Raw genomic sequence first — 23926 nt, forward strand, 5'->3', positions numbered from 1 at the left:
GATAGTTGGTATGCCTTAAGAGAGTGTCTATGGGCCTTTAAAGATTGTCTATAGGTGTCTCCGCATAATAATTAGGCTTTTCACAGTCCACATGTCCTGGAAGATAGTCGATATGCCTTTAAAATAATCGATATGCCTTCAAAATAGTCGAGACGCCTTCAGAATAGTTAACACATCTTGAAACATAATCAGAAGTATGTAGATCTTCTTTGAAGGCGTTAATGTTTTGTCGCACTCTATTTTTCTGCCCTCTACATGAGTGGGGCAGAATTTGTAGTCTTTCGTGATCAACGGAACGCTCCGTCCACAATAAAAGTATAGCGTCACTTCAACGACTTCTGCTTCCTGAGTAACGAGTGACCACGGAGTTGTTGGTCACGTGCAACAATTTTTCGAGGTCTCTCTTATGATATCCCAGGGTCCATATTCCACTAAACAGATCCCAACAACTAGAGTCTAGACTAGTTCAACGGCTCGTCGTTCGGCACCTGTTTGACATGTGAGAGCCCCGTGTAAAGGGGAGCGAAAATAGCGAACTCGGCGCCAGAGTTGGCTTATTAGTGGAGATGTCGTTGGCAAATGCCACTGATGGTTGATTAGATGATCTTATCTGATCATCTTTGACATGGTCCATGTGGCCCATCATCCCCACCCAACATGCCGATTAGGTAACCCAGTTGCAAAACACCTCACAAAAAACCCCATTGGAACGTTTCGAATCTTGTTCCAAACCCCACTGCTACCGAGGTCTGGGATTGCTGACCTCAACAAAGCTTCACGCAAGCAGCATCAATCATGCGATTCCAGGAACCCCAGGACTGAATCGCAACCCAGAGACGTCCCTCCTTGCCCCGCCAAACCGCTAACCCTGGGTTGCCAAGCCCCCAGGGTAACAGCACAACGGCTGGCTTCCGCTGACCAGCAGACGGCTGAACGGTTTTCCAAGTTTTTTTTCCCAGGGCTTTGAACATCTGATGGCCGAGTTTGGATTCTGCCGCTACACAACACCATGCTTTTGTATTGATCGACAGCCGATTTCGCAACACCGGGAGAAGCTGCTGCTTCAGCCTTGAGGTGGTGTGAGGTCTCTACGACCTCGCCGGCCTACAAAAGGGCGAGCACCCATCAAAGCATTTCCCTGCATTGCTCCTGATAGTAGCCCCTCCAGACCGGTCCCCGCCCCGCTCATTGGATCTTGACCCTCGTGGGGTTTCCCGGGATCAACTCGCAGTTTTGAGCGGTGACTGAAGAAACTTGAGACGGCAAAGCTCTCATGTGAGTGGGAATTCGGGGGTTGGGTCGTGGTGGCAGTGAATAGTTTTGTCTTGTCTTGTCTTTTCTTTATTATATGGGTCGTTTCACCCTCGCTGCAACCCGGCCGAGTCCAAGTCTGTTTGTCACTCATCAGTGTCTTCACAGTCACACCCGCCCGCTCTCCAAAGTCCAAGCTGCAGGTCGTCATCCTATCTTGTCTCGAAAAAGACTCCAATTCGCAACCGGGATCCCCCTCATAAGAGGTATCGAAGATCTCTGCAGCCGCATTCTGCGCCCTGCTCCGTGTCCTGCGTCTTTATCACGCGCAGTGTCGGGGACTCAATTGAGAGCGTGTGTGTGCCATTGTGCGCCCAGGAGGGTATCGACACTGGGCTATTCGCTCCCGGCTGTCAAAAGAAGGGAGGAAGTGAACGTCTCCCACAGTTCCAACTCACTATGGAGCCAGCAGTCACACTTAAACCAGAGGTGCCTCCTGCACCAACCTCATCATCCACCACATCCCCCTGCATCACCACACCAGTAATCCTCAAGCCCAAAACCGCCGTCATGGAGGCTGTTGAGGACATCGTCTACGGCTCAGTGAGTGCCCCTTCATATCTAATTGACGCAGTAAAACTTACCATGCACCTCTTTTCAGGTCGCTGGTGTAGTGGGCAAATACATCGAATACCCCTTCGACACAGTCAAAGTCCGCCTCCAATCCCAACCCGACCACCTCCCCCTCCGCTACACCGGCCCCCTCGACTGCTTCCGCCAGGCCCTCCGCTCCGACGGCCTCCTTGGCCTCTACCGCGGCATCTCGGCCCCCCTCGTCGGCGCCGCCCTCGAGAACTCGTCCCTCTTCTTCTGGGAGCGCATCGGCCGCGACCTCACCTACGGCTTCGGCCTCGCCTCCCACGACAAGCCGCTGTCTCTCCAAACCCTCTGGCTCACGGGCGGCTTCGCCGGCGCCATGACCTCCTTCATCCTCACCCCCGTCGAGCTGGTAAAGTGCAAAATCCAAGTCCCTGACACGGGCGGGAAGGCCGCCGCCCCCCTGAAGCCAATCCCCGTTATAAGGGACATCTTCCGCCACCAGGGCATCTCGGGCTTCTGGCACGGCCAGCTCGGCACCCTCATCCGCGAAGCAGGCGGCTGCGCGGCTTGGTTCGGCTCCAAGGAGACCACCACCAAGCTCTTCCGTCAGTGGAACGAGAGCAGAGCCACTTCCCCGCAACATCTCGAGCAGATTAGAGCACAAGATGCCCTTCCCCTTTGGCAGCAGGCGGTAGCGGGCGCCTCGGCGGGCATGGCCTATAACTTTTTGTTTTTTCCGGCAGACACGGTCAAGTCGAGGATGCAGACCACGCCGATTGGGGAGGTGGGGCCCAAGAAGACGTTTATGGGGGAGACGGCCGCGTTGTGGAAGCAGGCTGGTCTGAAGGGGTTCTACAGGGGGTGTGGGATCACGGTGTTGAGGTCGGTGCCGAGCTCGGCGTTTATCTTTATGGTGTTTGATGGGTTGAAGAAGTATTTGCCTATGCAATAGAAGGGAGATGGGTAGATGGGGATCTATACGCTAGAGTTATACCAGGGAAGGAGAGGAGTTTGCATTGTCAAAGAGGCAGGCAGGCAACATAGACGGCAGCGGCGGGCGGGTATTTTTTATGTCATTCGACATTATCATCAGCGGGCGTTGGGAGAATGGGCACTGATTCGTTACTGGGAATTTGCTTTCGAGTTTGATGAGAAAGGGGAGGGGGAAAAAAGCCCTGGATTTGGCAATTTTGAGTTGGGGGTATTTTGCAAGGTAGTGGCAATGAGATGAAGTGTGTGCATGTCAATGGTCTACATAAAACGGCGTTTTGTAATTATATTTTCAGTGATCCCTCCCAAAGGGATCTATCCTGACCCATTGGTTCCGCCGTTTCAAATCTTTACGCTCTTTTGACATAACCATGCCATCCTCACGCTCACTTTTGACCTTGTCCCGAGTCCCACTTAAGCCACATTTTTGCCAGCATCATCCTCCACCCGGGTTAGAAACAAGCCCCATGAGCATACTACACATAAAATATCATCATACCTCCCCTCATTCCAGCCCCAGCCACCACCTCCGCCGTCTCACATTGCTCCAAATCACCCTCGCGTGTATCCATATTTCTCACCCCTTCCACAAAAACCACCTCGTCCCCAAACGCCCCAACTAAGACCTCTTCTTCTTCGTCTCCCCATCCGCCTTCTCATACGCCCCGCTCAAGTCCCAATTGTTCAAGTACCCCGTCCCCGCGCTCAAATAAGTAGCAAAGCTCAACCAAGCCACATACGGCGCCAGCAACCACCCCGCCGTCGCATCAACCTTTGTCCCCCACAACCAGGCCAGATACCCATTCACTCCCACCAGAGCAAGCACATCGGCGGTGGCGAGGATGGGACGGTTCCAGCCGAAGAAGAGAGGCATCCAGAGGAGGTTGAGGCCGAGCTGGATCGTGTAGAGGGTGGTGCCTTGGCGGGCGGCCGAGATTATGCCCGGGAGGTTGAGGGGGGAGGTGCCGATGCTGTAGGCGCGGTGGGAGGCGTAGCCCATTAGGCCGTAGAGGAGGGTCCAGACTGGACCGAAGACTTGGGGGGTGGGCGGAGGGGGGGTTGGTTGAGGGAGAGGTAGGTTCGGGGCACTTGTTTTGCTGCTTGGAAGTAAGAAAAGAGATGTTAGCTAAGAGGGTGGATGGGAGGGTTGGGGGTATATGAGGGAGGTTACTTACGCCTGGTTGACCATCCTACTGCTGAGCCTAGGGTTATGGGGAGGAGGATGGAGGCTGGGAAAGAGGAGAAGATGGACTCGGGGAGGGTGAGTTGGGGTATGTAAGTGGTCATTTTGGCGGTGTTTTGTGAGTTATCGCCGGTTTGATGTTTTGGCAGTCACTAAAGAGGCTGTTAGTTTGAAAAGTCGGGGTTGTGGTGGTTATAAAGGCTGTGGACGGATTGAGACGGGCAAGCCGCCAACCTAGGTATGACGACATACCTCGCTTTGGAAGCAACACCCCACCTAAGCAGTTGCAGTAGATGCGGGACCACCGTTGGTTGAATGGCCTGATGTGATGATGATGATAATGGGAGTTGGACTTTGAGATATGTGTGTTGGAGATATCAATTGATCTTGGGCAGAATGGTGGTGAAGCAGATGATGACCAATGATGTTCGATGATGTCAAGCTACAGATAATGAAGACGGGCACTGGGGAGACAGGTACACGATTATATAGCATGCGCCTTTCTCGTGGCAATTATTCAAATGGAGTCAAGTAATGCTGATGCTATTTTCCAATTTCGATCTTGTGAAGCCATTTCGATCCTTCTCATGAGGGGCACTACAGTGGGATCGGCCAAGATGGAGCTCAGCCTCGGTGGCCTGACTGACGGATGCAAGTTCAAGATCAGGGTCCTTCTAACAAGATAGAGTCATCCTGGAAACAAAACAGTATATAGCGACCACCTTCATGAAATCACATAGTTAGAGCTTGACCGACCTACAAGTTTTGGTAATACCTTGGAAGGAGGGGCGCCGAGCTCTTTCCTCAGATGGAGACAGTAAACAGTCAATAGTTCTCCCAAGAGAACAGTCAGAGATATTGCTTGGCAATCAAAATAAACAGATGACAATTCCCCTCGAACTCACAATAATAGTTACGGCACAACAGTCTTAGAACTTTTGCCAGCTAACTGCCAGCCCAGACAGAAGACAACAAAGACAAGAGCAAGAGCATCTCAGGAAGTGGGCCCGTGCCGAATCCAGGCCCCCAGATTCTCCTCGTGGCCCGTGTCTTGGAGTGGAGAGCATCACGTGAGGTCCCAGCCGAAACAGCCAAAGAGTGGACCTCTCTGGGACTCTGGGATTCTCAGATTCCGCAACACTCGGCGCCGTCGCGATACCCACGTCAACCTCGAGCGCGCATCAGCTGCTGCTCAAGAGACCACATCACTCCAACCATCGCGCATTGTCCGCATTCTACATAATTGTTCGTTTTGACCCTTTCCTGTCTCTCTATTCTTCCCCCAAGATTTCACTGGCCTTATTTCTGCCCTTGACTCTTCTCCTGTCATTTGGAGTTGCCCTTGTTAGCATGCCCAGCTTGGTACCTGGAAGCTGCTTTTGACCTTCATGTCAGCCTCCTCCTCCTCCTGACTCTCCCTCCTGTGCCTGCCTCCACCAATATCCTCCCCTGATTGAGACGGCTCGCGGTGGTGACAATGGCATCTTCTACATTTTTTGGTTTATTTAGGCGGCTTCATGCGCTATCGTTCTTGTTTCATTTACTTTGAATCCCGTTGCCATGTCACCTAACCACCCCCGTCCACCTTTTCCGCCATGCTCCGCTGTGTTCCGCAGAAACCATCTTTCTAACCCGCAATCATGTCGCCAAACAGACGCTCCCGCTCTGCAAACCAAACAATAGTTTTTCGATTTATCTAGCAAGCGACAAACAAGTCTCCCTAGACAACCGCAACAACGCAACCAGCGTCGACGGGCCCCCCGCAATAAAGAGCCACAAGCACCTTTGAATCTAGGGTGTCACGCATCACCAAGAAGATCCATCTGCTATTGATCCACCTCACCGCAATGGATTACTATCGCGATTCGGCCCGCTCTCCGGGTGACCGCGCTTGGAGTGGCCGCGACGAACCGAGAATCAAGGAGGACAGATCAGACAGTTTCTACCGGAGCAGATCTCCAGGTTCGTTGCCTGGATACTTTTGTCTTTACGTTGACTAACCCGCTGCGCTCAGGGAATGACCGCAGTCGCCGTCGGTCGAGATCCCCCCCTGCCGTTGATCGATACGAACCGAGAAGCCGCGGTGGCCGTGAGGACTATGCTAGTGGCAGAGATCGCGGTGACCGCGACGACCGCCGCCGAATGGTTTCTCCCCCTGCGAATATCGACCGTTATGTCCCAGGTCAAGAAGCGGCCGCGCCCATGCCACTTGCAAACCCAATTCAAGATCCTTTGAAGCTGCCCTACCAGGTGGGCTTTTCCTACTTTGGCGAATGGTGGAGAGCGAACGAGAAAATCAAGGAGGAGAAGGAGCGACTCAGAACTGGTCGTCGCCGGGAGCCAGAGCGCGTTCGGAGTGCCCGCGAAGCCCAGGAGGAGCGAGACAAGGAAAAGGCCAAGATTCAAGTTGCCTATGACGCCTACAAGGAAGATCTTCAGGCCAAGATGGCTCAGAATTTCGTTAAGCTGCACAAAGAGGAGCAGTGGTTCAGGGAGCGCTACGTCCCGGGAATCAGGGACGCCTTCCGCCAACAGTTGCAAGAGCACCGGCGTGAAGCATACGCTCAATGGGAGCAGGACCTCAACAATGGCGTCTTTGATGAGCTTTCGTTGGAGGGCATACCCAAGAGTGAGAGCAATGGTGCCGGTGGAGTTGTAGAAAAGGAGGAAGGTGAAGCCACCGCTGCTAGCGAGGTTCTCGGTGTCGGTGACCTGGTGCCCGTCAGTAGCGATGTAAGAGACGACAGTCTTTACCAGCCAACCTTACTCATCAAGACCATTGCCCCCTCGGTTAGTCGTCAGAATCTGGAGGCGTTTTGCAAAGAGTATCTCGGAGAAGGTGAGGGCGGGTTTAAGTGGTTGTCGCTGAGCGACCCCAACCCCAGCAAACGCTTTCACCGTATTGGCTGGATTATGCTCAATCCCGCCTCCGAAGCGCCTGCGTCCGAGGATGGGGACACCAAAGATGAAGACGGGGACATTGAACCTCCCGTCATGTCAACTGCCGAGAAGGCCCTCGAAGCTATCAACGGCAAGACTGTCAAGGATGAGCAGCGAGGTGATTTCATCTGCCACGTTGGTGTGCACAACCCGCCGGCCAACCCAAGAAAGAAGGCCCTCTGGGATCTCTTCTCTGCTCCCGAGCGTATTCACAAGGACCTTGAGTTGGCCACAGATTTGATCCACAAGTTCGAAAGTGATTTCGGCTCTGATTTCAATGCCAGTCTCCATATTGAGGAGCATGTCGAACAGTTGCGGGCTAACGGGCAACTCCAACCTGCTGTCGCTGCTGCTCCCGTCAAAAAGCCAAAGGTAGAGCGATCTCTCGATGCCGATGAAGCTATGGACGCAGAGGTTGAGGAGGGAGAGGAGGGAGCGGTCGATGATGGAGAAGATGAGGATGAAGGTATGGTGGACGATGAAGTTGACGATATCGACTTGCTAGTTGCAAAGAAGCGACTTGATCTCTCCATCGAATATCTTCGCCGCACCTTCAACTTCTGCTTCTTCTGCGTGTTTGAAAGCGACTCTATCCATGAGTTGACGAGAAAGTGCCCCGGTGGCCATCTCCGTAGACCTCGCAGCACTCTCTCGTCCACTGCCAAAGCTGTTGCTCGAGCGAGCGCAAACGGCGACCCCTTCCCGTCCAAGAAGCGTAAGGAAGCGGAAGACGTCGAAGAGGGCGAGGCTCCCGAAGCTGAGCGCAAGTTTAAGACATCCTCCAAGACGGAGCAACAGCTCCAACGCGCCTACAACTGGGTGAAGACCTTTGAGGAGAAGATCAAGCAGATCCTTGCACCGGAAACTGTCGATCTCAGAAAGCTCGGTGGCAAACCGGTTGAGGATGCTGTCAACGATGAGCTTGGAAAGTATGTCAAGCAGGAGGATGAGCACAAGTGGCGCTGCCGAGTGCCTGAGTGTACAAAGCTCTTCAAGGAGGAGCATTTTTGGAAGAAGCACGTGGAGAAGCGTCATCCGGAGTGGCTGGATAAGCTCAAGGAAGAGGTAAGATTTTCGATGATTCAATATGCCGGTGGTAGTGGCTAACAAACGGGTACAGTTCGAACTGGTCAATGCCTACGTTATTGACCCTGCGCATATTGCGCCTTCTCGTACCGATGCCAACTCCAACGGGCACTTCCCTCCGTCCGGCGGCCAGCAGCCGACGGGCACTCCCCGCGGGTTCAATCTCCAGAACTACGCCATGAACAACATGCTCAACTTTGGGACCTTCCCAGCCATGCCTCTGCTCAACATGATGGGCGGTGCTGGCAACATGAATGCGGCTGGTTGGCAGCACGGAGGCGGCGATGATCGTGGTGGCGGTCCTATTCGACGGGGTGGCCCTCAGGGGGGCAACCGTCCTCAGGGCCGATCACACCCGTATGAACGCCGCGGTGGTAATCGACCCTATGGCGGTCCCGAGGGTGCTGGAGGCCCACCAGGAGGTCGTGGTCGTGGAGGCTCAAGTAACCGATGGGGTGACGGCGGTGTTACTACCACTGGTCCGCGTGAGGCTGTCCAGGGGCGCACCCTCAAGAGCTACGAAGACCTGGATCAGGTGTCCGGTGGTGGCGGTGGGGAGCTCAACTACTGAGAAAAGGTGATTTTCTCTTTGGCATCACCCCTAAGCTCCTCCCCCTCCGCTTGCAGCCTTGTTGTGGGCATAAAGTGTTGTTTTTCACACCGAGGCTAGCTCGAACAGAAACCAAGGTTTAAAGGGAAGGGTTTTTTTTTTTCTGCCTTTTTTTTCTTCTGGTTTTTTTTTTTTTTTTTTTTTTTTTTTGTTTTCGTTTCAGTTTGCGTTTCATCTCATTCTTCAAATTATTCTGCGTGTTTTTTTCTCTTTTCAAACTACCCAAGTTTCATTCCTATCACTGCACAATATCATATCGTACGTTGTCATTCATCACCCCCTCACAGTTTTTTTATTGCGTTTTGAGAAGTTTTTTTGCCGTGTACCATTAGGGAAGCACTCTCTTTCTTCTTTTTGGCTGGTTTCTCTCTACTACTAGTTGTTTTTTTGATCTGGTTTCTTAATTTGTCTCGAGGCGAAAATTGGCGAATAAGGGGCGGGGGGATTATTCAGGTGTGCAGTTGGAGGTTTAGTTTTGTGTGTTGTTGTTCTTTTATCTCATTAAATATTACAAAATTGGCATTGTTAACATCATGTGCTGAGTGACTAGATTATGTTTGGGGTAGAAGTAGTTCATGACTTGATGTTGTTGGTTGTGAGGTCTATGATGTTGGGGACTGAATGCTTGGCTTTGACACCCCCTCCTTTTTGGAAGTAAACAATTAACGTTAACCCCCCCAGCAACCTACCCTCAACGCGCAGAATCGGGTTTGAATGAATGAGGCCGTATCATGTTTTTGCGCGTCACAGCAAAACCCCCTTCTTCTACACTCACTGTTGCCTTATTTCGGCGCTTGATATATCAGACGCAGATGTGGTGGTCCTTGAAATTCAGTACGTCCCGCTTTACATGAGAATAGGTAGGCAAGACCTGAGCGCGAGTGACAGTTCAGATTGCAAATGTTGCTTCTGCCATAACGTTAACAAGGGTTTACACTACATGGTGGTGTCATGTCTGCACCCAAATTTTCCTATGACCTTTTATTGTACCTAACCGCGGCAGTTCACTTGGGTCGCATCTCTGGACAGGACCACACCTAGCCCTCTCTCTGCACTTGTCGCTATTGTGCATGATGACTATATTCTTTCCATGTCAATAGAAGTGAGGGTACAAAACGATACATACATCAAGGTATTTGAGAAGCTCCCTCCGCTATGACTACATAACAAATACACAGTAAACTTCTCACAATCCTGGCAAGTTCATCAGATAAGAAGATTAACACGATGGCATTCTTCATAGCCCGAGGCACTCTTATCACACACTTTTATCCCACATAGCAGAGCTACACATATATTCATTACCCAGGGTATCTATCCCCCCAAGCAAACATTGTATATTCCATTTTTCATTACGACATTTTAACCCTTTCTGTCACAAAAGTTAATGTAGTCTACCTGCTCAAGGCGATATCATCAATCCGCAAAATCATCTTCACCGTCTCCGCCGCCAACTCAATCGCGCTCGTGCTCACCAACAATGGCTGCAGCACATTCTCCTTTGAAATATCCGAGTTGACACCCCCGCTCTTGATACTGACACCAGCATTTTTCTCGCCCATCTCGTGCTTGTGGCGCAGGGCAGTCACAACCTTGATGCTGTTCAACCCGGCGTTTTCCGCAAGAGTAGTGGGAATAACCTCCATAGCGTCGGCAAAGGCCTTCCAGCAGATGGCCTCGGTGCCGGTCAAGGCACGTGCTTGCTTGTTGAGCTGGGCGGCAATTTCAATTTCGGCGGCACCGCCACCGGCGATGAGAGCCTTCTTCTTGACGAGGCAGCGGACGACGCAGAGGGCATCGTGGAGAGAGCGCTCAGCCTCGTCGAGGATGAGAGCGTTGGCGCCGCGGACGACGACTGAGATGGTCTTGCCGGTGGACTTGCAGCCGGTGACCTTGACCATCTTGCTGCCAGAGGACTGAACCTCCTCAACAAGGTCAGCGGAGCCAAGCTTGTCCTCAGTGAAGCTGTCAATGTCGGCGATGGGCTTGCAGCCGGTAGACTTGCAGATGAACTCGACTTCGTCACGCTCAATGTCCTTGACGACGAGGATGCCGAGGCGCTGAAGGAAGTGGAGGGAGAGGTCGTTGACGGCGTCGCGGAGGATAGACTTTTGAATGAAGAGAACGTTGCACTTGGCCTTCTTGATCTTCTTGACCATGTTGAGGAGGTACATGCGCTCCTCCTTGACGATCTTGTCCATTTGTCTGTAGTCGTTGACCTGGATGGTGTTTTCCATCTGTTGCAGTGATTAGCTAACGTAGTCCCAGGTAAGAAAGCATAGTCATAGAACATACATCAGGCTTAGGAGGGCTGAGCTGGAACTGAATAAGACCGATCTTGGCCTTCTCCATCCTTATGGGCCCTCCCGCGCTCTTGATCACTGGCTGTGTGAGAACCAAACCGTCCACCAACTCGCTGTCTTCTATCGTCCCGCCGACCTTCTTGATAATGCGAATATTCCTCAGGTCGACGTTATCTGCCGTCTTAAGGTCGATCGTCTTGGTAACAGCGTTGACGGCCATTGGGCCGAGTAGGTTGGAGTACTGGGACACAATCTTGGAGGACAGCGAGGTGTTGGCGGCTTGAAGGAGGGAGGAGGTGTCGGTAAGGGCGATAGGTTGTGACATCTCATGCAAGACCTTGACCGCGGCGGCGGCGGCTCTTTGGAAAGACTCTGAGATGACGGAGGGGTGGATGCCCTTGGCGAGAAGGCGGTCGGCGGCGCCCAACAAGCTGCCGCAGATAACGACGACTGAGGTGGTTCCGTCACCGGCTTCGACATCTTGGGCGTTGGAAAGTTGGACAAGCATCTTGGCTGTGGGATGCATGACGGCCATGCTCTTCAACATTGTGCTGCCATCGTTGGTGATGATGGTCTCCCCCTTTCCGCTGCGGATCATCTTGTCCATGCCCCTTGGGCCCAGCGATGTCCGGACGGCATCGGCAAGAGCTACGAATAGTTAGACCTGGAAGACACCGACGTATAGTACTGTTGTATATAATTAGAGGCATACCTCTGGCGGCGACGATGTTGGCGGAACGGACGGCCAACGGCTTCTCCTTGTCCTATGGCGGGGGTCAGCCAGAGCTCCAGCGCGACTCGACGGAGCCCTGCAAATAGGGGCTGGCAGTTGGGTACATACCCTGAAGGTGGCATTGCTGGGACCAGCGGCGGCTGGTGCTACGGCAGCCATTTTGTAGATATGAAGGTTGGATCGAGGGGGGCGTACTCGGTCGAGGCGGTCAAGGGTTGTGCAGTTTGGCGGTGGTGGTGATGGCGGTGTTGCGATAACTTATTAGTGCCCCTCTGTTTGCTTGTAGGCAGCTCCTTCTCCCCAGGCTACGCTTCAAAGGTGGGACGGGAATTTTTCCTGTCGGGTGCTGGAGTTCTTCCCGCCGCCAGCAGCTTCCCCCACTGTTTCCTTGGGGGGAGGTGGCCCGGGCGTTCACACGGCAGCCGGGGAACACCCAGTTCCACTGCGCTAGCTGTAATGGGACTAGGCCCCTTTCAGCCTCGCAGCCGGGGGAGCTCTGGGCGGGCCCAAGGCAGCATGGATTACGGAACTGCTGCTTGGTGTTGCTTCCTCTGCGTTCGTTGAATCCATGGCGACTTTCCCTCTCCCATCATCGCCCAACCACCACACAACCACTTGACGACTATTCTGCACCGAGGAATCGCGCCTGGTCCCAAGTAATAAGCGACTTCAACTAGTTTTGTCCGGTGCACTCTCTCCGATTTCCAAACACAATACATTCCAGAAATCCAGCAGCTTACCCATCGACAGCCGTCATCATGGTACGCATGTCCATTGACCCAGTCGTCGCTCGAGTTCCCACTCGTCGCCACCACCCGCTGCCAGCACTTTAGAAATGCTAACTTCTCTCTACTTTAGCCTTCTGCCACAGGTGCCAACTGGGAAAAGTACCAAAAGAAATTCGGCGATGACGAGATAGAAGAGAAGAAGATCACGCCCCTCACCGATGAGTCCGTTGCCCTCGACCCACCAACACCGATGCGCAACTTGAGCTAACATCCGCAAAGAGATATCCAGGTTCTCAAGACCTATGGTGCCGCGCCATATGGTTCCGCCATCAAGAAGCTAGGGCAGCAAATAAAGGAGAAGCAGCAGAGCGTGGATGACAAGATTGGTGTCAAGGTAGGCAGCGGTGCACTTGCATCTAGCGGACGCAGAAACTTATACATGTTGTCTCTATACAGGAATCAGATACCGGTCTCGCACCACCTCACCTTTGGGATATCGCCGCCGATCGTCAACGAATGTCCGAGGAGCAACCTCTTCAGGTAGCGAGATGCACCAAGATTATTCAGGACGACAAAGACGAGGCGAAGTCGAAATATGTCATCAACGTCAAGCAGATAGCAAAGTTTGTCGTGAATCTCGGCGAGCGCGTCAGTCCAACGGATATCGAAGAGGGAATGCGGGTTGGTGTCGACAGAAACAAGTACCAGATCCTTCTCCCACTGCCGCCCAAGATCGACGCCAGTGTCACCATGATGACGGTCGAAGAGAAGCCCGATGTTACATACGGCGATGTTGGTGGTTGCAAGGAGCAGGTGGAAAAGCTCCGCGAGGTTGTCGAGATGCCCCTGCTTTCGCCCGAACGGTTCGGCAACTTGGGCATTGATCCCCCCAAGGGTGCCCTTCTTTACGGCCCTCCCGGTACCGGCAAGACCCTCTGCGCTCGTGCGGTAGCCAACCGAACAGACGCCACCTTCATCCGTGTGATTGGATCCGAGTTGGTTCAAAAGTACGTTGGTGAGGGTGCCAGGATGGTGCGTGAGCTGTTTGAGATGGCGCGGACGAAGAAGGCCTGCATTATCTTCTTTGACGAGATTGACGCCATTGGTGGTGCTCGTTTTGATGACGGTGCGGGCGGTGACAATGAAGTCCAGAGAACCATGCTGGAGCTCATTACTCAACTGGACGGTTTCGACGCTAGAGGCAACATCAAAGTCATGTTTGCCACCAACAGACCTTCGACTCTTGACCCTGCTCTTATGAGACCGGGTCGTATCGACCGCAAGATTGAGTTTGCTCTTCCCGATCTCGAGGGCCGGGCCAACATTCTGAGGATTCACGCCAAGAGCATGTCGGTGGAGAGGGACATCAGATGGGAACTCATCTCGCGGTTGTGCCCCAATGCTACGGGTGCTGAGTTGCGCAGTGTGTGCACGGAGGCGGGCATGTTTGCTATCCGCGCGAGGAGGAAGGTGGCGACCGAGAAGGACTTCTTGGATGCGGTGGACAAGGTGATCAAGGGTAACCACAAGTTTAACTCTACTGCGGCTTATGCGCAGTATAACTAAGGGGTTAAGGGGGTTGTTATGGGGAGCAGGGACGTTGTGTGTGTTTTCGGGTTGTGTATGACTAGCAAGGTTAATAATTTACCTGAGACAGTTGACTTAGAGTAGGGTGGGGGATGAAGTAGGAGTTGAAGACAATAAACAAGCGAAGATTATGGACATGTTTGAAGTCTAGTGGTGTATTCAAATGTTTGTGGGTATATGTTAGCTCCAATTTGTTGCCTGCCATTTATACCTCTACGCTGATGTCGTGAAAACGCTAAACCCACACGCAATGCTTTCCTCCCGTTGCTATGCTCATCATGCGTTTCCCACCTCTTGACTATGTACAAAATCATAACAAGTGAAAAGAACTATGTATCATAATCTACCCTCACATGCTGCTGCTGCTGGTCCGCTTTGGGGGCAGGTTCCTTTGCTGCCCAAACAAGTCTCCATTCCCAATCAAGCCTCCTCCTACACATGGACCGTTCGTTTCCCCTTGTTGTGTGGCTATTTTCCAGCCATTATTATGTACAATTTCCTCAACAATATGCCCTCCTCCCCGGACAGGGCCTGTTTGTCCTCCTGGGCTGGGACCAACTTTGCGTGCTTCTATAAGCCTGATATTGGGATGTTTGTCGCCGGAGGGGGTAGTGTCGTTTCTTGCCGTGTCCTCCAATGTCACCCAGTGAACATCACAAAGGGAACATTTGTCCAGATACACGCTTTTCTACCACATCCACATCCTTGTTGTTGGAAGGTGGTTTTTCGTCGTTCTGGGAGGTTGATCCTCCTCGTCGGTGGTGATAATCCAGCACTCGCCTCCTTCCTAGCCCCATCCCTCATTAGGTACCGAACCAAAAACCAGAATAATATCCCCTGCCAGAAACGCCCAAGATTCTTGCCTTTTATATTTCCTCCGATACCATATTTTCCCCCTTTCAACCCTCCACAAATGGTAAACACCCCAAACAAACCACATCCCCATCCTGGCCCCTTTCAACGCAACACCTGCTGCAGACCATCTTCCTGTGCCCAGCCCCACCCCCTTTTGTTGTCCAGCCTCCACTTTCTACTGGTGGTGGTGGTTGTTGCTCCTCAGTAGAATCAACATCAATCATTGTAAACGACGGCTCTGTCTGTAATGATAGTGGTGGTGGTGGTTGCTGGGACGGTGGACTCCAACCAAGACACTCCCTTATGCACACGTAGCACGTCCGCTGACCACATCCTTGACAATCGGCGAAGCTGTCCAGGTCGGATTTCTTGGTTGGTTTGCGGGAGCAGATGTGGCAGGGGGTTAGGAGGGAGGTTTTGCTGGCTAGGTTTGGTCGGGGTTTTGCTGGGAGTGTTTCCTCTTCTTTTTGGTGGAACTTGCTGGTGATATCGTGTTGTCTTTTTGGGTCAAGTTCAATGTCGACTGAGGTCATTCGTTGGCGTTTGGAAGAAAGGGGGATCATTTTCCTGGTGGTGGTTGCCAGGGGGGATAGGTTGCTGCTGCTGCTGCTGCTGCTGCCATGGTGGTAGTGGTGGTAGTTGTCTGGGTAGATGTTGTGGTGGTGGTGGGAGCTGTAGACAGCATGGTTAGTGGCAGCGGCGGCAGCGGTGGAGTTCGCGAGAAGACTCGCGTACAATGTGAATTGCTGGGTGCTGTTATCGCGATCGTCGTCTCGTCTCCGCTTCTTGCACGGGACAGAGGAGGGGGACGAGGTGTTGGTGGTTTCTTGGGCGATGGACGGCATGTTGTTGTTCCCCTTGGCCATTAAACACGCTTGCTGTTGCTGGTGGAGGCGAAGGAGGTGTGGCGGCAGGGCGGCAGGGCGGCAGAAAATGGCAAATGGCAAGCTCATTAAAGTCGGAATAATCTCATCGAAGAAAATGGAACAAGAAGCGAAGTTGAGTTGAATGGGGGTGGGAGAGTGGAGGCGAAGGTGGTTCTAAGCTTCCAGGATCCGCCTTCCTCCGTCGGGTGCGCTGACGCTTTGCTGTGCAAATCCGATGGGAGTCGCGTAAAGTGCAAAGTGCGCTGCTGTGGTGGAATGGCATTTGTTGCTGGGCAGAATTTTGGTGGTCGTTTTATTAATTGCTGCTAGGTGCTGGCCCTGGCTTGTTGTAGCGAGCAACCCCCACCCACTCAGAGCCCAGAGACACTTCACACAATGCCACAGTGACTTGGTACGGTGAAGAAAGGGGGAAGCTGGCGTTGAACAAGTCATTTCCCCCTTCAAAGAACCTCCCACCCAATGGATAGCTCCTGGCTGAGGTTTTCCTTATGCCAGGGCAAAAGCAGGGCCACCCCCAAAAACCTACGCATCTGACCTGCTAATCAATGATATTAGTGGACCCCGAGTTTGGATGACATGGTCGCTACAAGATGCACGACCCAAAAGAGTGCAGAGTGCCAAGCAACTTGGTTCTGATGCCTGATGGTAGGCATGGGATATCGAATGTCATTCACAAAGGCGACAGTTGAAAGCTTATCGAAAGAAGACACGTGTATAGGCGGTGGTAGATGGTTCCAGGAAGGAGCTATTGGGCTTGCCATTGCGTAGGGTGATCATTGATCGGGATGGCTCCTCTGATGGTGTTATCGAGCGATGCTGGCAGTCCACTGCAATTACGCCCATCACGTGGGGGCTAGGCTTAAACCAGCACCGCCCCACCCGGCCTGTCCTCCAACTTTCGAACTTCTCTCCCTCATCACTCCCGCGTAAACCCGTTCGCTTGGAGCCTCAACGCCTCGCAACAACTCACCGCGAATCCGCGAACCCATTGACGAAATCCACCCCCATCGAGAGAAAACCCGTGTCGAGCATCAGTAAATCGACATCGAGATATGAGTCGCGCCAACAAACTTGGCCCGGAGGTTAATCGGTGAGTCGAGAAGACGCAACAAGTGCTGCAAGTTGCTGCACTGCTGTCTCGTTCTTTCAACAATCTCGCTGCCTTTCTGGTCGCCTTCTCCACCAGGCCCGACAACCAGTTCAACGGCCACCCATCTGGGGGTGACTGTCCACCATCACCACCATTTCCCATCATCGTTTCCACCATCACAGATCATTTTTAGAGACATTGGCTAACCATAGTATCCATGGCTAGAGCTTTGTTCGTCAAGAATCTAAGGTATGTATCTTCCACCAATCGAATGTGTCTTTATCGCCGTCGCAACCCCGACTAACCCCGGACTAGCTACAACGTCACTCCTGAGGAGCTGTTCGATCTCTTCGGCAAGTACGGGCCCATTCGCCAGGTCCGCCAGGGCATTGCGAGCAACACCAAGGGCACCGCCTTCGTTGTCTACGAAGATGTTATGGATGCGAAGCAGGCCTGCGACAAACTGAACGGCTACAACTTTCAGAACCGTTATCTCGTTGGTATGTTTTGAAGGAGTGCTTATGCTTGTGACGGTCGTACTAACCAGTGACACAGTATTATACCACCAGCCCGACAAGATGGTCAGGTCAAAAGAGGATTTGGACATCCGCAAGGAGAATCTCGAACGCCTCAAGCGGCAACATGGTATAGATTGACAGTTAGACGGGCCTGCGGACAGCTTTCAGAGTCGAAACCGACAGTCTGGAGGCCCGTCTTCTCCGACATCTCCCTCCTCCCCCAAGAAGGCGGCTTCGGCGCCCAGGACGCCAACTTCAAAGACGCCGAGGTCAATCCTCAAGAGGGGCAGGCCCGATATCGCCATGCACGCACGAAAGATGCCGCACTTCGTGCGCAAGCTTCTTCCCACCGTTCCGGAGTGCGCCTAGCTTCGATATCATTATCCACCACATCATCACTTGTACGGCATAAGTGTACCAAAGGCTGCGTTCAACACTGCAACGTAGCTAGCAAGCAAACCCATCCTTGCTTTACCTGCCCTCTCAACTCTCTAAAAAAAACAGCAAACTTGCAACATTTACATCGGGGATTTCTTTAGGCGCGTTCCTTTTCCAGTCGGGTTGTGTGGCTGGGGGAATATGGGGAATGTTTTTGCCGATTCGGGGTGTTTGGTCTTCATAGGTTCTTTCGGCGCGAGCAAAGGTTATCAGGCGCAGATTTCAATGCCCTTCTTTTCATCTCAAGGGTTGCTGTTGTTGCTGATATCCATACTGAATCGGGGCGCAAATTGATCACCGGGACTCTGACATAGCGTTGGGCTACAGAGAGAATTGCGATGCTTTTCCAACAGTCGTTTTCGGCCTTTTGTTTTGTCTGTCATTTAACTGCTCATGTTTGATTTATTTTCTAAACGACACCATGTTGATATGATGCAGGTTAGCCTAGCTACGTGTGGGTGTATCTATGTATGTATGTAAGTTTTCTCGCCTCGCTTGCTCGCCTATGAATATGCATGGCATGTAGTACATGCAATATACCGTGCCGTACACACTGCTCATACCATTCTACATAAGCACATAAGGTACTGTAGATATCCGAATCCGGAGGCGGAGTCTCTAACTGGAAGCGGATTCAACTCGCTATCAGATTGTTTCCAGAACCGGGCCGAAAGTTGACTTTTGCCGGCAGACAACAGCCAGCAGCCGGCACACTCCACACTGCCCAGCAATTCTGGAACCGCCATGAACGCCCAGCCGTGGTGGGGCCGTCAGTCTGGCGGGGGCTGTGGGGAACCTCTGCGACCGCTGAGAGAGTGCGAGCGATAGGGCCAACGGTGCCATGGCCAATGGGGCAGCAGTGTCTCAAGTTGTGGCCTCGCATTGCCTCTCTGCTTTACGCCGTCGTGCTGTGTTCCAGGAGAACCCAGGCAGTTACGTTTACAATACAACCGTGACTCCGACTCCGTCTTATAGTTTTGTTTCGTCGTTTTCCATCTCTTCTGTTCTTCTCCTCTCTTGAGTCTTTTAAAGCTACCTTGCAGTTTGCTGTCGTGATACCCCAACGCACACCGTCCACACAATCCACTGCATTACATCACTCCAGTCACAAGACGCGCACTAAACCACCACGAAGAACCGTCACCAGGCACCTACCAGAGAAGAATAAGCCACACAAATCCAAGAGCGATCATCTGATCGAGCCTAGCTGCTGTGTTGTTATTATCAATATCTTTTTACCCCGGAAAATAGTCTCCGTTCTAATTCCCAACCAACGCCAAACGCTTGATGAGGTGGTTAGCTCTTAGCCCCGGACAGCATCTACACCAATCGTAAATGTTGCCTCCCGCCGCCGCAGCCGCCTTGTCCAACAACAACGTTCACCTCGCTGTTCGTCAACACCTCGATCCCGTTGTCGTCCCCGCGCTCGAGAACACCATCGCCGTCGCCATCCCCAATGTCGCAACGTCTCTCGCGGCAACAGCAGCAGCAACAGCAGCGGTAGATCCAACAAATCTACCCCATCCACCACCGTCGTTCAACGACCACCCGCAAGGAGGTCAACAACCCGCGACGGCGGAAGCAGGAACCCTCATCTCTGTCACCATGACTTCCACTCTCTCCCCAATATCAAGCCCAACCGCAACCGGCACCCCCTTCTCCCCCTCGGAAAACCCCACCGAATGCCGCCTCCTAGGCTCCTTCGCCATCCTAGTCCAGCTCGCCCTCGGCGGCCTGGCCCTCCTCTCCCTCGTCTACAAACGATGGCGCGAGCGTCCCCAGCGACCGGTCAAAATCTGGTTCTTTGACGCCTCAAAGCAGGTCTTTGGGAGCGTGCTAGTCCACGGCGCAAACGTGTTCATGTCTCTGCTCACGAGCGGGAGGTTCAACATCACGACCATTGCTCCCCCGGCAACGGTGTCCGAGGCGGCGAGGAGAGGGGTGTTGATGCTTCTTAAACGGACAGCAACGAAGACAACGACGGTAGACGAATATGTACCGAACCCGTGCTCTTTTTACCTTTTAAACTTGGCTATTGATGTAGGCTCCCCCTACCCTCCCCTTAGATCTTCCCCCAACCAAATACTAACACGGCCAGACAACCCTCGGTATCCCAATTTTAATTCTCATCGTCAGAATAACCACCACTTTGGTCACTTACACCCCGCTGGGCCAACCCCCGGAGTCGGTTCAGTCAGGGCACTACGGCTCGCCCCCCAACGCGTGGTGGTGGTTGAAGCAGTCGTTTATTTACTTTTGCGGCTTGATGGGCATGAAACTTGTTGTTCTGGTCATTTTTATGATTTTTCCCTGGATCTCGGAGCTGGGGGATTGGGCGCTCAAGTGGACCGAGGGCAACGAGAGGCTGCAGATTGTCTTTGTCATGATGCTGTTCCCGCTCATTATGAACGCGATGCAGTATTACATCATTGATAGCTACATCAAGAAGCAGGAGGGCAAAGGGGAGGTGGAGGGTAAAGGGTATGATGAGGTTGATCAGGAGGAGGGGGTGGATGGGTCGGTTGCGAGTGAGGATAGTGAGGATAGTGAGAGTGAAGAAGAGGAAGGGCAGAGGACGCCAAGGGCTGGGAAAGGGGCGAGGGACTTGGAGAGGGACGAGTATGATCCTGATGTGGACGGGGACAGCCAGACGGTGGTGGGGAGCAGCTCGAGTCGGATTTCGAGTCGGGGGGTGTTGACAGAGGATTTGCTTCCCAAGGAATGATTTTCTTTTTTTTTTTTTGCATGACTGAAGAAGGAATGATGGGAGATGGGTTCACGGCATTTTTATTCCCTTTTTCTGGTGTTTTTTGGCTTTGGGATTCAGGAGGGGGACGGAATGGCGTTTTATATAAATTTTTTCCTACAGGTTTCGGATTCGGATTCATTTTCATTTTCCTTTTCTCGTCTGCAATCATCAAGTTGGAATATCTCTCTCCACAGACCCTTCAAACCAACAGCACAGCATGGGAAAGCGTACGCATGGGCTTTTTCGGTATTTTAGAACACAAAGGTATTTTCGGCAATAAACAACAGAAACAGATCATCGTCCGGTGTTTGGAAGTTCTCATCTAAGTAGGGTAATCTTCGTTGTAATCCGTGTTAGCAACACGTAAATTTGACACCTCACAACCGGGCAAAACTATCCAATGTACAGTGCTTTCTCTCTCTCTCTCTCTTTCAACTCGATTACATCCATTAATAAAAGCTCAACACAACAAAAGACAACTCTGCCAAAAATACACTAGAATCTTGCCAAAAGACCCAACCGACCCACCACATATTACCTTGCCTGTATCATCCACGCCTTCCAAGCTCCAACCACGAAAACATCCCAACAAGAAAAGACAAACCCAAGCCTCCAAAGCAAGAGCCAACTTGTCGAGAGTGAGTGACACCAATCCAGCAAACCAAAGGCTGCCCTCCCCTCCATAGTAATCAAACCCAAAGCCAGAGCACCAAAACAACACCAGAAAACACCAAAACCTTATCCTCCCTTTTTTGCCTTTACCTCCCTTCGCAACAATGCACACCAGAAACGAGACCATAATATCAGACAGTCCTTTTCCCGTACCCCTTTCCCTCCACAGCCTACAACAAATCAAAACCCACCTCCTCCTCCCCCCAAACAGGCAGCTCATCCTCACTCTGCGGCAATTTAACGCTAAAACTCCTCACCCCCAACCTCAAGCCCTCCACATCCAAAACTCCATACTCCCTCCCCCCCGACCCCAAAACAACAACCACCAGCTCCTCCCTCAAAAACTTTACCACTTCCGCTTGGCTCAACCCCTCCAATCTCCCCCTTTCAACAGCCCCAATCAAGCCCGTAGTCAACGGCACCGTCCCACTAACCTCCAACTCCTTCATCGCCTCCCTCATGCCTCCCATCCCGGTCCCGTCGGCAGCAAACACCCCCATGGCACCAACATGATTCTCTGCCTGCGCCCAGTCCGCCTTGTCCTCCGGTGGGGTCCCAAAGAAGAAATAAATGGAATACGGCCCATCCAATGCTTGCTTCTTGGCTCGGATATTCACAATCCACTCTCGGTAGCTGTCATCTTGGAGTCCTCCAACTTCCCTACCAGCAGGACGATGCTTTGATGATGACTGCTGTCCTATTCTCGAAGACGCCCCCTTCCCCCGGCCACCCTTGATGCCTTGGGCTCGAAGCTCCCTCAGAAACATGTTGGCTGGACTTGACGCCCCGTACAAACGGTTAATAGCCCGTCGTACACCAGCTTGGGCATTACTCGCACTCGCAAGGTCCGTCAGCTCAGTGTAAGTGTACCCGAATTTGGTGAAGTCTCTGACGCTATCCGACGTCCAAAACCCCCCATTGGCATCAGCAAAGAACGGGGTGAGCGGTGTCTGTGAGTCTTGAATCTGGCCTCGAGAGGTCGTGTATGAATTCAGAACCGCCGCGGTAGGCGCCACCCATGATTGTGGGTACAATGTCTGCCACATGGCAAAGATACGGTCCACCATGGTGTGGTGTAGAAAGAAGATAGGGTCAAAGGCCGAGTAAGGTATGAACGACATGTGGCCGCCCTGGATATTTGGCATACCCATACCACCACCGCCAGCAAGAGTATGGACCGTGTCATGGAGAGACTCGAGGGAATCATACGAGGCGTTATTGACAAAAGGGATCCAGGCATTGTTGCTGAACCTGCTGTAGTTACCATAGTTCGAGAACAAAATGTAGAGCCGTTGGCTGAGTGACCGTTGGTTCTGATCGATCGTCATGGCCACCATGGAGTTGTTCGACTGGGCTCCGGGACCCCAATTAGTTGGACCCCTCAGGGTCTCAGTCCAGGTATTCCACTTTTACAACATTGTTAGCATCCAAGACATGCTTGCCAGTATCAAAGCTTACCGGTGCCTGTCTGAAAGCAGTAGTATTCAGAGGCCGAAACGTGTAACTGAACAGAGGGTTTGCTATCCGCTGAACGCCATTCGGACCATCTACATCGACAAAGGGACTCCCACCCACGCTCGTGGGGAGCACACTTCCGTCAGAGGGCGGGTAGGTAGCCCAATCCCAATAAGGTATTCGAAACCGCTGGACAGCGTCGAGATAGCGCTGCTTCTGATCATCGGGCCACCAATTTGCAATCATCCGCATAACATTTGTCAAGACTTGCTGTCAACCATTATCAGCCAAAGAGCTCCAACCACCAGAAAAATGAAAACAATTCTGCCGAGAGGCTTCCAACCACATACCTCGTACAAAGCCAGATAAGGCCGGTGCCAAGTAGGAAACAATATCGAAGAGTGCGTACAATACCCAGTCTCCTCATTCCCAGGCGTCGGTCGCACACCACCCCATGTCTGGTGCGGCATTCCATGGATACCTGTCCAACACAAAAGACACAGACAGTTAGACAAAAATCACCACTCTCCTGTAACAGAAAGCAAAAGAATTTCGGGGATGGGCAGACAAAAGAAAAAACACAAACCTGTAATCCCATACCACGACGTAGGCTCCATCTGATCCGTAAACTGCATCATGCTCATCCCCAGCAGGTACAACGTCCACACGTCCCTGTCCTGCTCCAGCTCCCTAATCTCCCTCCGCACTTGTACGTCCCCCGCCTGCTGGCCAGCATCCCCCCTCACTACCGTCGTCAGAGGTTCCGCAAGCTGCCGCTTCACCCGCCTGTGGACGTCGAACCCATAGTTGTAGGCTGTGGGTCTTGGTTGTTGTTGTTGTTGTTGTTGGTGGTGGTGGTGGTGGCCGAGGCAGAAAGTGACGAGGTTGGCGAGGATGAAGAGCCGAAGGACAATGACGGAGGCCATTGCTAACTTCATCTGAGTGAGAGAGAGCAACCCCCTGGGTAGGTGTCGAACGTTGGACACAAAGGAGCGGGTGACAACCCCGGCTAGAGGCAGTCTAGGGTCTCAATAGGTAGGCTTGGGTTGGGTTGGGTTGGGGGGGCGGTGACACAGGTATCGTGGGAAGGGGAGACGAGGGGGGTCTGTAGGAGATGGGAACCCAGGGTAAATGAGGTGATGGGTTTGGGCGGCCAGAGAGACAGAGCAGGTAGGTGAAGATGAGATAAAGTCACTGGAATGAACGTGAATGGCTCGAGGCGGCACTCGGATGGGTTTGAGGAGGAAGGAA

The 23926-nt window shown here is 52.6% G+C and overlaps 9 protein-coding genes across 9 annotated transcripts; 5 read left to right on the forward strand and 4 right to left on the reverse strand.

Annotated features, from left to right (window-relative positions):
* The first annotated feature begins 658 nt into the window (after positions 1–658).
* Positions 659–3927, forward strand: ORT1 (mitochondrial ornithine carrier protein). Its single transcript, XM_062942057.1, has 2 exons — positions 659–1854; positions 1913–3927. Exons 1-2 carry the CDS (start codon positions 1711–1713, stop codon positions 2801–2803), a joined length of 1035 nt encoding a protein of 344 aa, XP_062804978.1. The 5' UTR covers positions 659–1710; the 3' UTR covers positions 2804–3927.
* QC764_107990 (uncharacterized protein) lies at positions 3090–4507 on the reverse strand. Its single transcript, XM_062942058.1, has 4 exons — positions 4277–4507; positions 4017–4176; positions 3341–3938; positions 3090–3282 (listed from the first exon to the last, which is right to left on the reverse strand). The coding sequence occupies exons 2-3, from the start codon at positions 4028–4030 to the stop codon at positions 3461–3463; spliced, it is 492 nt and encodes a 163-aa protein (XP_062804979.1). The 5' UTR covers positions 4031–4176; positions 4277–4507; the 3' UTR covers positions 3090–3282; positions 3341–3460.
* A 666-nt stretch (positions 4508–5173) lies between these two features.
* On the forward strand, positions 5174–8755 carry QC764_108000 (uncharacterized protein). The gene is made up of 3 exons (XM_062942059.1): positions 5174–5986; positions 6039–8029; positions 8085–8755. Exons 1-3 carry the CDS (start codon positions 5872–5874, stop codon positions 8619–8621), a joined length of 2643 nt encoding a protein of 880 aa, XP_062804980.1. The 5' UTR covers positions 5174–5871; the 3' UTR covers positions 8622–8755.
* Positions 8756–9995: 1240 nt separating this feature from the next.
* Positions 9996–12019, reverse strand: CCT4 (T-complex protein 1 subunit delta). Its single transcript, XM_062942060.1, has 4 exons — positions 11805–12019; positions 11676–11727; positions 10956–11611; positions 9996–10897 (listed from the first exon to the last, which is right to left on the reverse strand). The coding sequence occupies exons 1-4, from the start codon at positions 11853–11855 to the stop codon at positions 10055–10057; spliced, it is 1602 nt and encodes a 533-aa protein (XP_062804981.1). The 5' UTR covers positions 11856–12019; the 3' UTR covers positions 9996–10054.
* Positions 12020–12120: 101 nt separating this feature from the next.
* Positions 12121–14149, forward strand: RPT1 (26S proteasome regulatory subunit 7). The gene is made up of 4 exons (XM_062942061.1): positions 12121–12457; positions 12555–12646; positions 12704–12818; positions 12881–14149. Exons 1-4 carry the CDS (start codon positions 12455–12457, stop codon positions 13988–13990), a joined length of 1320 nt encoding a protein of 439 aa, XP_062804982.1. The 5' UTR covers positions 12121–12454; the 3' UTR covers positions 13991–14149.
* A 9-nt stretch (positions 14150–14158) lies between these two features.
* QC764_108030 (uncharacterized protein) lies at positions 14159–16513 on the reverse strand. The gene is made up of 2 exons (XM_062942062.1): positions 15602–16513; positions 14159–15538 (listed from the first exon to the last, which is right to left on the reverse strand). The coding sequence occupies exons 1-2, from the start codon at positions 15817–15819 to the stop codon at positions 14911–14913; spliced, it is 846 nt and encodes a 281-aa protein (XP_062804983.1). The 5' UTR covers positions 15820–16513; the 3' UTR covers positions 14159–14910.
* QC764_108040 (uncharacterized protein) lies at positions 15749–18203 on the forward strand. The gene is given in 5 exon segments (XM_062942063.1): positions 15749–15780; positions 15789–16843; positions 17069–17092; positions 17159–17343; positions 17399–18203. Coding segments are annotated over 4 exon segments (348 nt in total). The 5' UTR covers positions 15749–15780; positions 15789–16805; the 3' UTR covers positions 17500–18203.
* A 504-nt stretch (positions 18204–18707) lies between these two features.
* QC764_108050 (uncharacterized protein) lies at positions 18708–20972 on the forward strand. Its single transcript, XM_062942064.1, has 2 exons — positions 18708–19839; positions 19898–20972. Exons 1-2 carry the CDS (start codon positions 19135–19137, stop codon positions 20522–20524), a joined length of 1332 nt encoding a protein of 443 aa, XP_062804985.1. The 5' UTR covers positions 18708–19134; the 3' UTR covers positions 20525–20972.
* On the reverse strand, positions 20878–23613 carry QC764_108060 (uncharacterized protein; the record flags this gene model as incomplete). Its single annotated transcript, XM_062942065.1, has 4 exons — positions 20878–22626; positions 22679–22945; positions 23026–23156; positions 23262–23613. The coding sequence occupies 4 exons, from the start codon at positions 23611–23613 to the stop codon at positions 21391–21393; spliced, it is 1986 nt and encodes a 661-aa protein (XP_062804986.1). The 3' UTR covers positions 20878–21390.
* Between the last annotated feature and the right edge of the window lie 313 nt (positions 23614–23926).

The sequence above is a fragment of the Podospora pseudoanserina genome, chromosome 1 (assembly GCF_035222485.1).
Source record: "Podospora pseudoanserina strain CBS 124.78 chromosome 1, whole genome shotgun sequence".
NCBI classification, from domain to species: domain Eukaryota; kingdom Fungi; phylum Ascomycota; class Sordariomycetes; order Sordariales; family Podosporaceae; genus Podospora; species Podospora pseudoanserina.

Coding starts and splice junctions, on each gene's coding strand:
- ORT1 (XM_062942057.1), top strand. CDS start 1,711: ATGGAGCCAGCAGTCACACTTAAACCAGAGGTGCCTCCTGCACCAACC. Junction 1,855..1,912: donor AGGACATCGTCTACGGCTCA/GTGAGTGCCCCT, acceptor ACCTCTTTTCAG/GTCGCTGGTGTAGTGGGCAA.
- QC764_108000 (XM_062942059.1), top strand. CDS start 5,872: ATGGATTACTATCGCGATTCGGCCCGCTCTCCGGGTGACCGCGCTTGG. Junction 5,987..6,038: donor CTACCGGAGCAGATCTCCAG/GTTCGTTGCCTG, acceptor CGCTGCGCTCAG/GGAATGACCGCAGTCGCCGT. Junction 8,030..8,084: donor TGGATAAGCTCAAGGAAGAG/GTAAGATTTTCG, acceptor AAACGGGTACAG/TTCGAACTGGTCAATGCCTA.
- CCT4 (XM_062942060.1), bottom strand. CDS start 11,855: ATGGCTGCCGTAGCACCAGCCGCCGCTGGTCCCAGCAATGCCACCTTC. Junction 11,612..11,675: donor CAACATCGTCGCCGCCAGAG/GTATGCCTCTAA, acceptor AACTATTCGTAG/CTCTTGCCGATGCCGTCCGG. Junction 10,898..10,955: donor TCAGCCCTCCTAAGCCTGAT/GTATGTTCTATG, acceptor TCACTGCAACAG/ATGGAAAACACCATCCAGGT.
- RPT1 (XM_062942061.1), top strand. Junction 12,647..12,703: donor ATCACGCCCCTCACCGATGA/GTCCGTTGCCCT, acceptor ACATCCGCAAAG/AGATATCCAGGTTCTCAAGA. Junction 12,819..12,880: donor ATGACAAGATTGGTGTCAAG/GTAGGCAGCGGT, acceptor GTCTCTATACAG/GAATCAGATACCGGTCTCGC.
- QC764_108030 (XM_062942062.1), bottom strand. CDS start 15,819: ATGAGCTTGCCATTTGCCATTTTCTGCCGCCCTGCCGCCCTGCCGCCA. Junction 15,539..15,601: donor AGCACCCAGCAATTCACATT/GTACGCGAGTCT, acceptor TGCTGTCTACAG/CTCCCACCACCACCACAACA.
- QC764_108050 (XM_062942064.1), top strand. CDS start 19,135: ATGTTGCCTCCCGCCGCCGCAGCCGCCTTGTCCAACAACAACGTTCAC. Junction 19,840..19,897: donor TTTTAAACTTGGCTATTGAT/GTAGGCTCCCCC, acceptor TAACACGGCCAG/ACAACCCTCGGTATCCCAAT.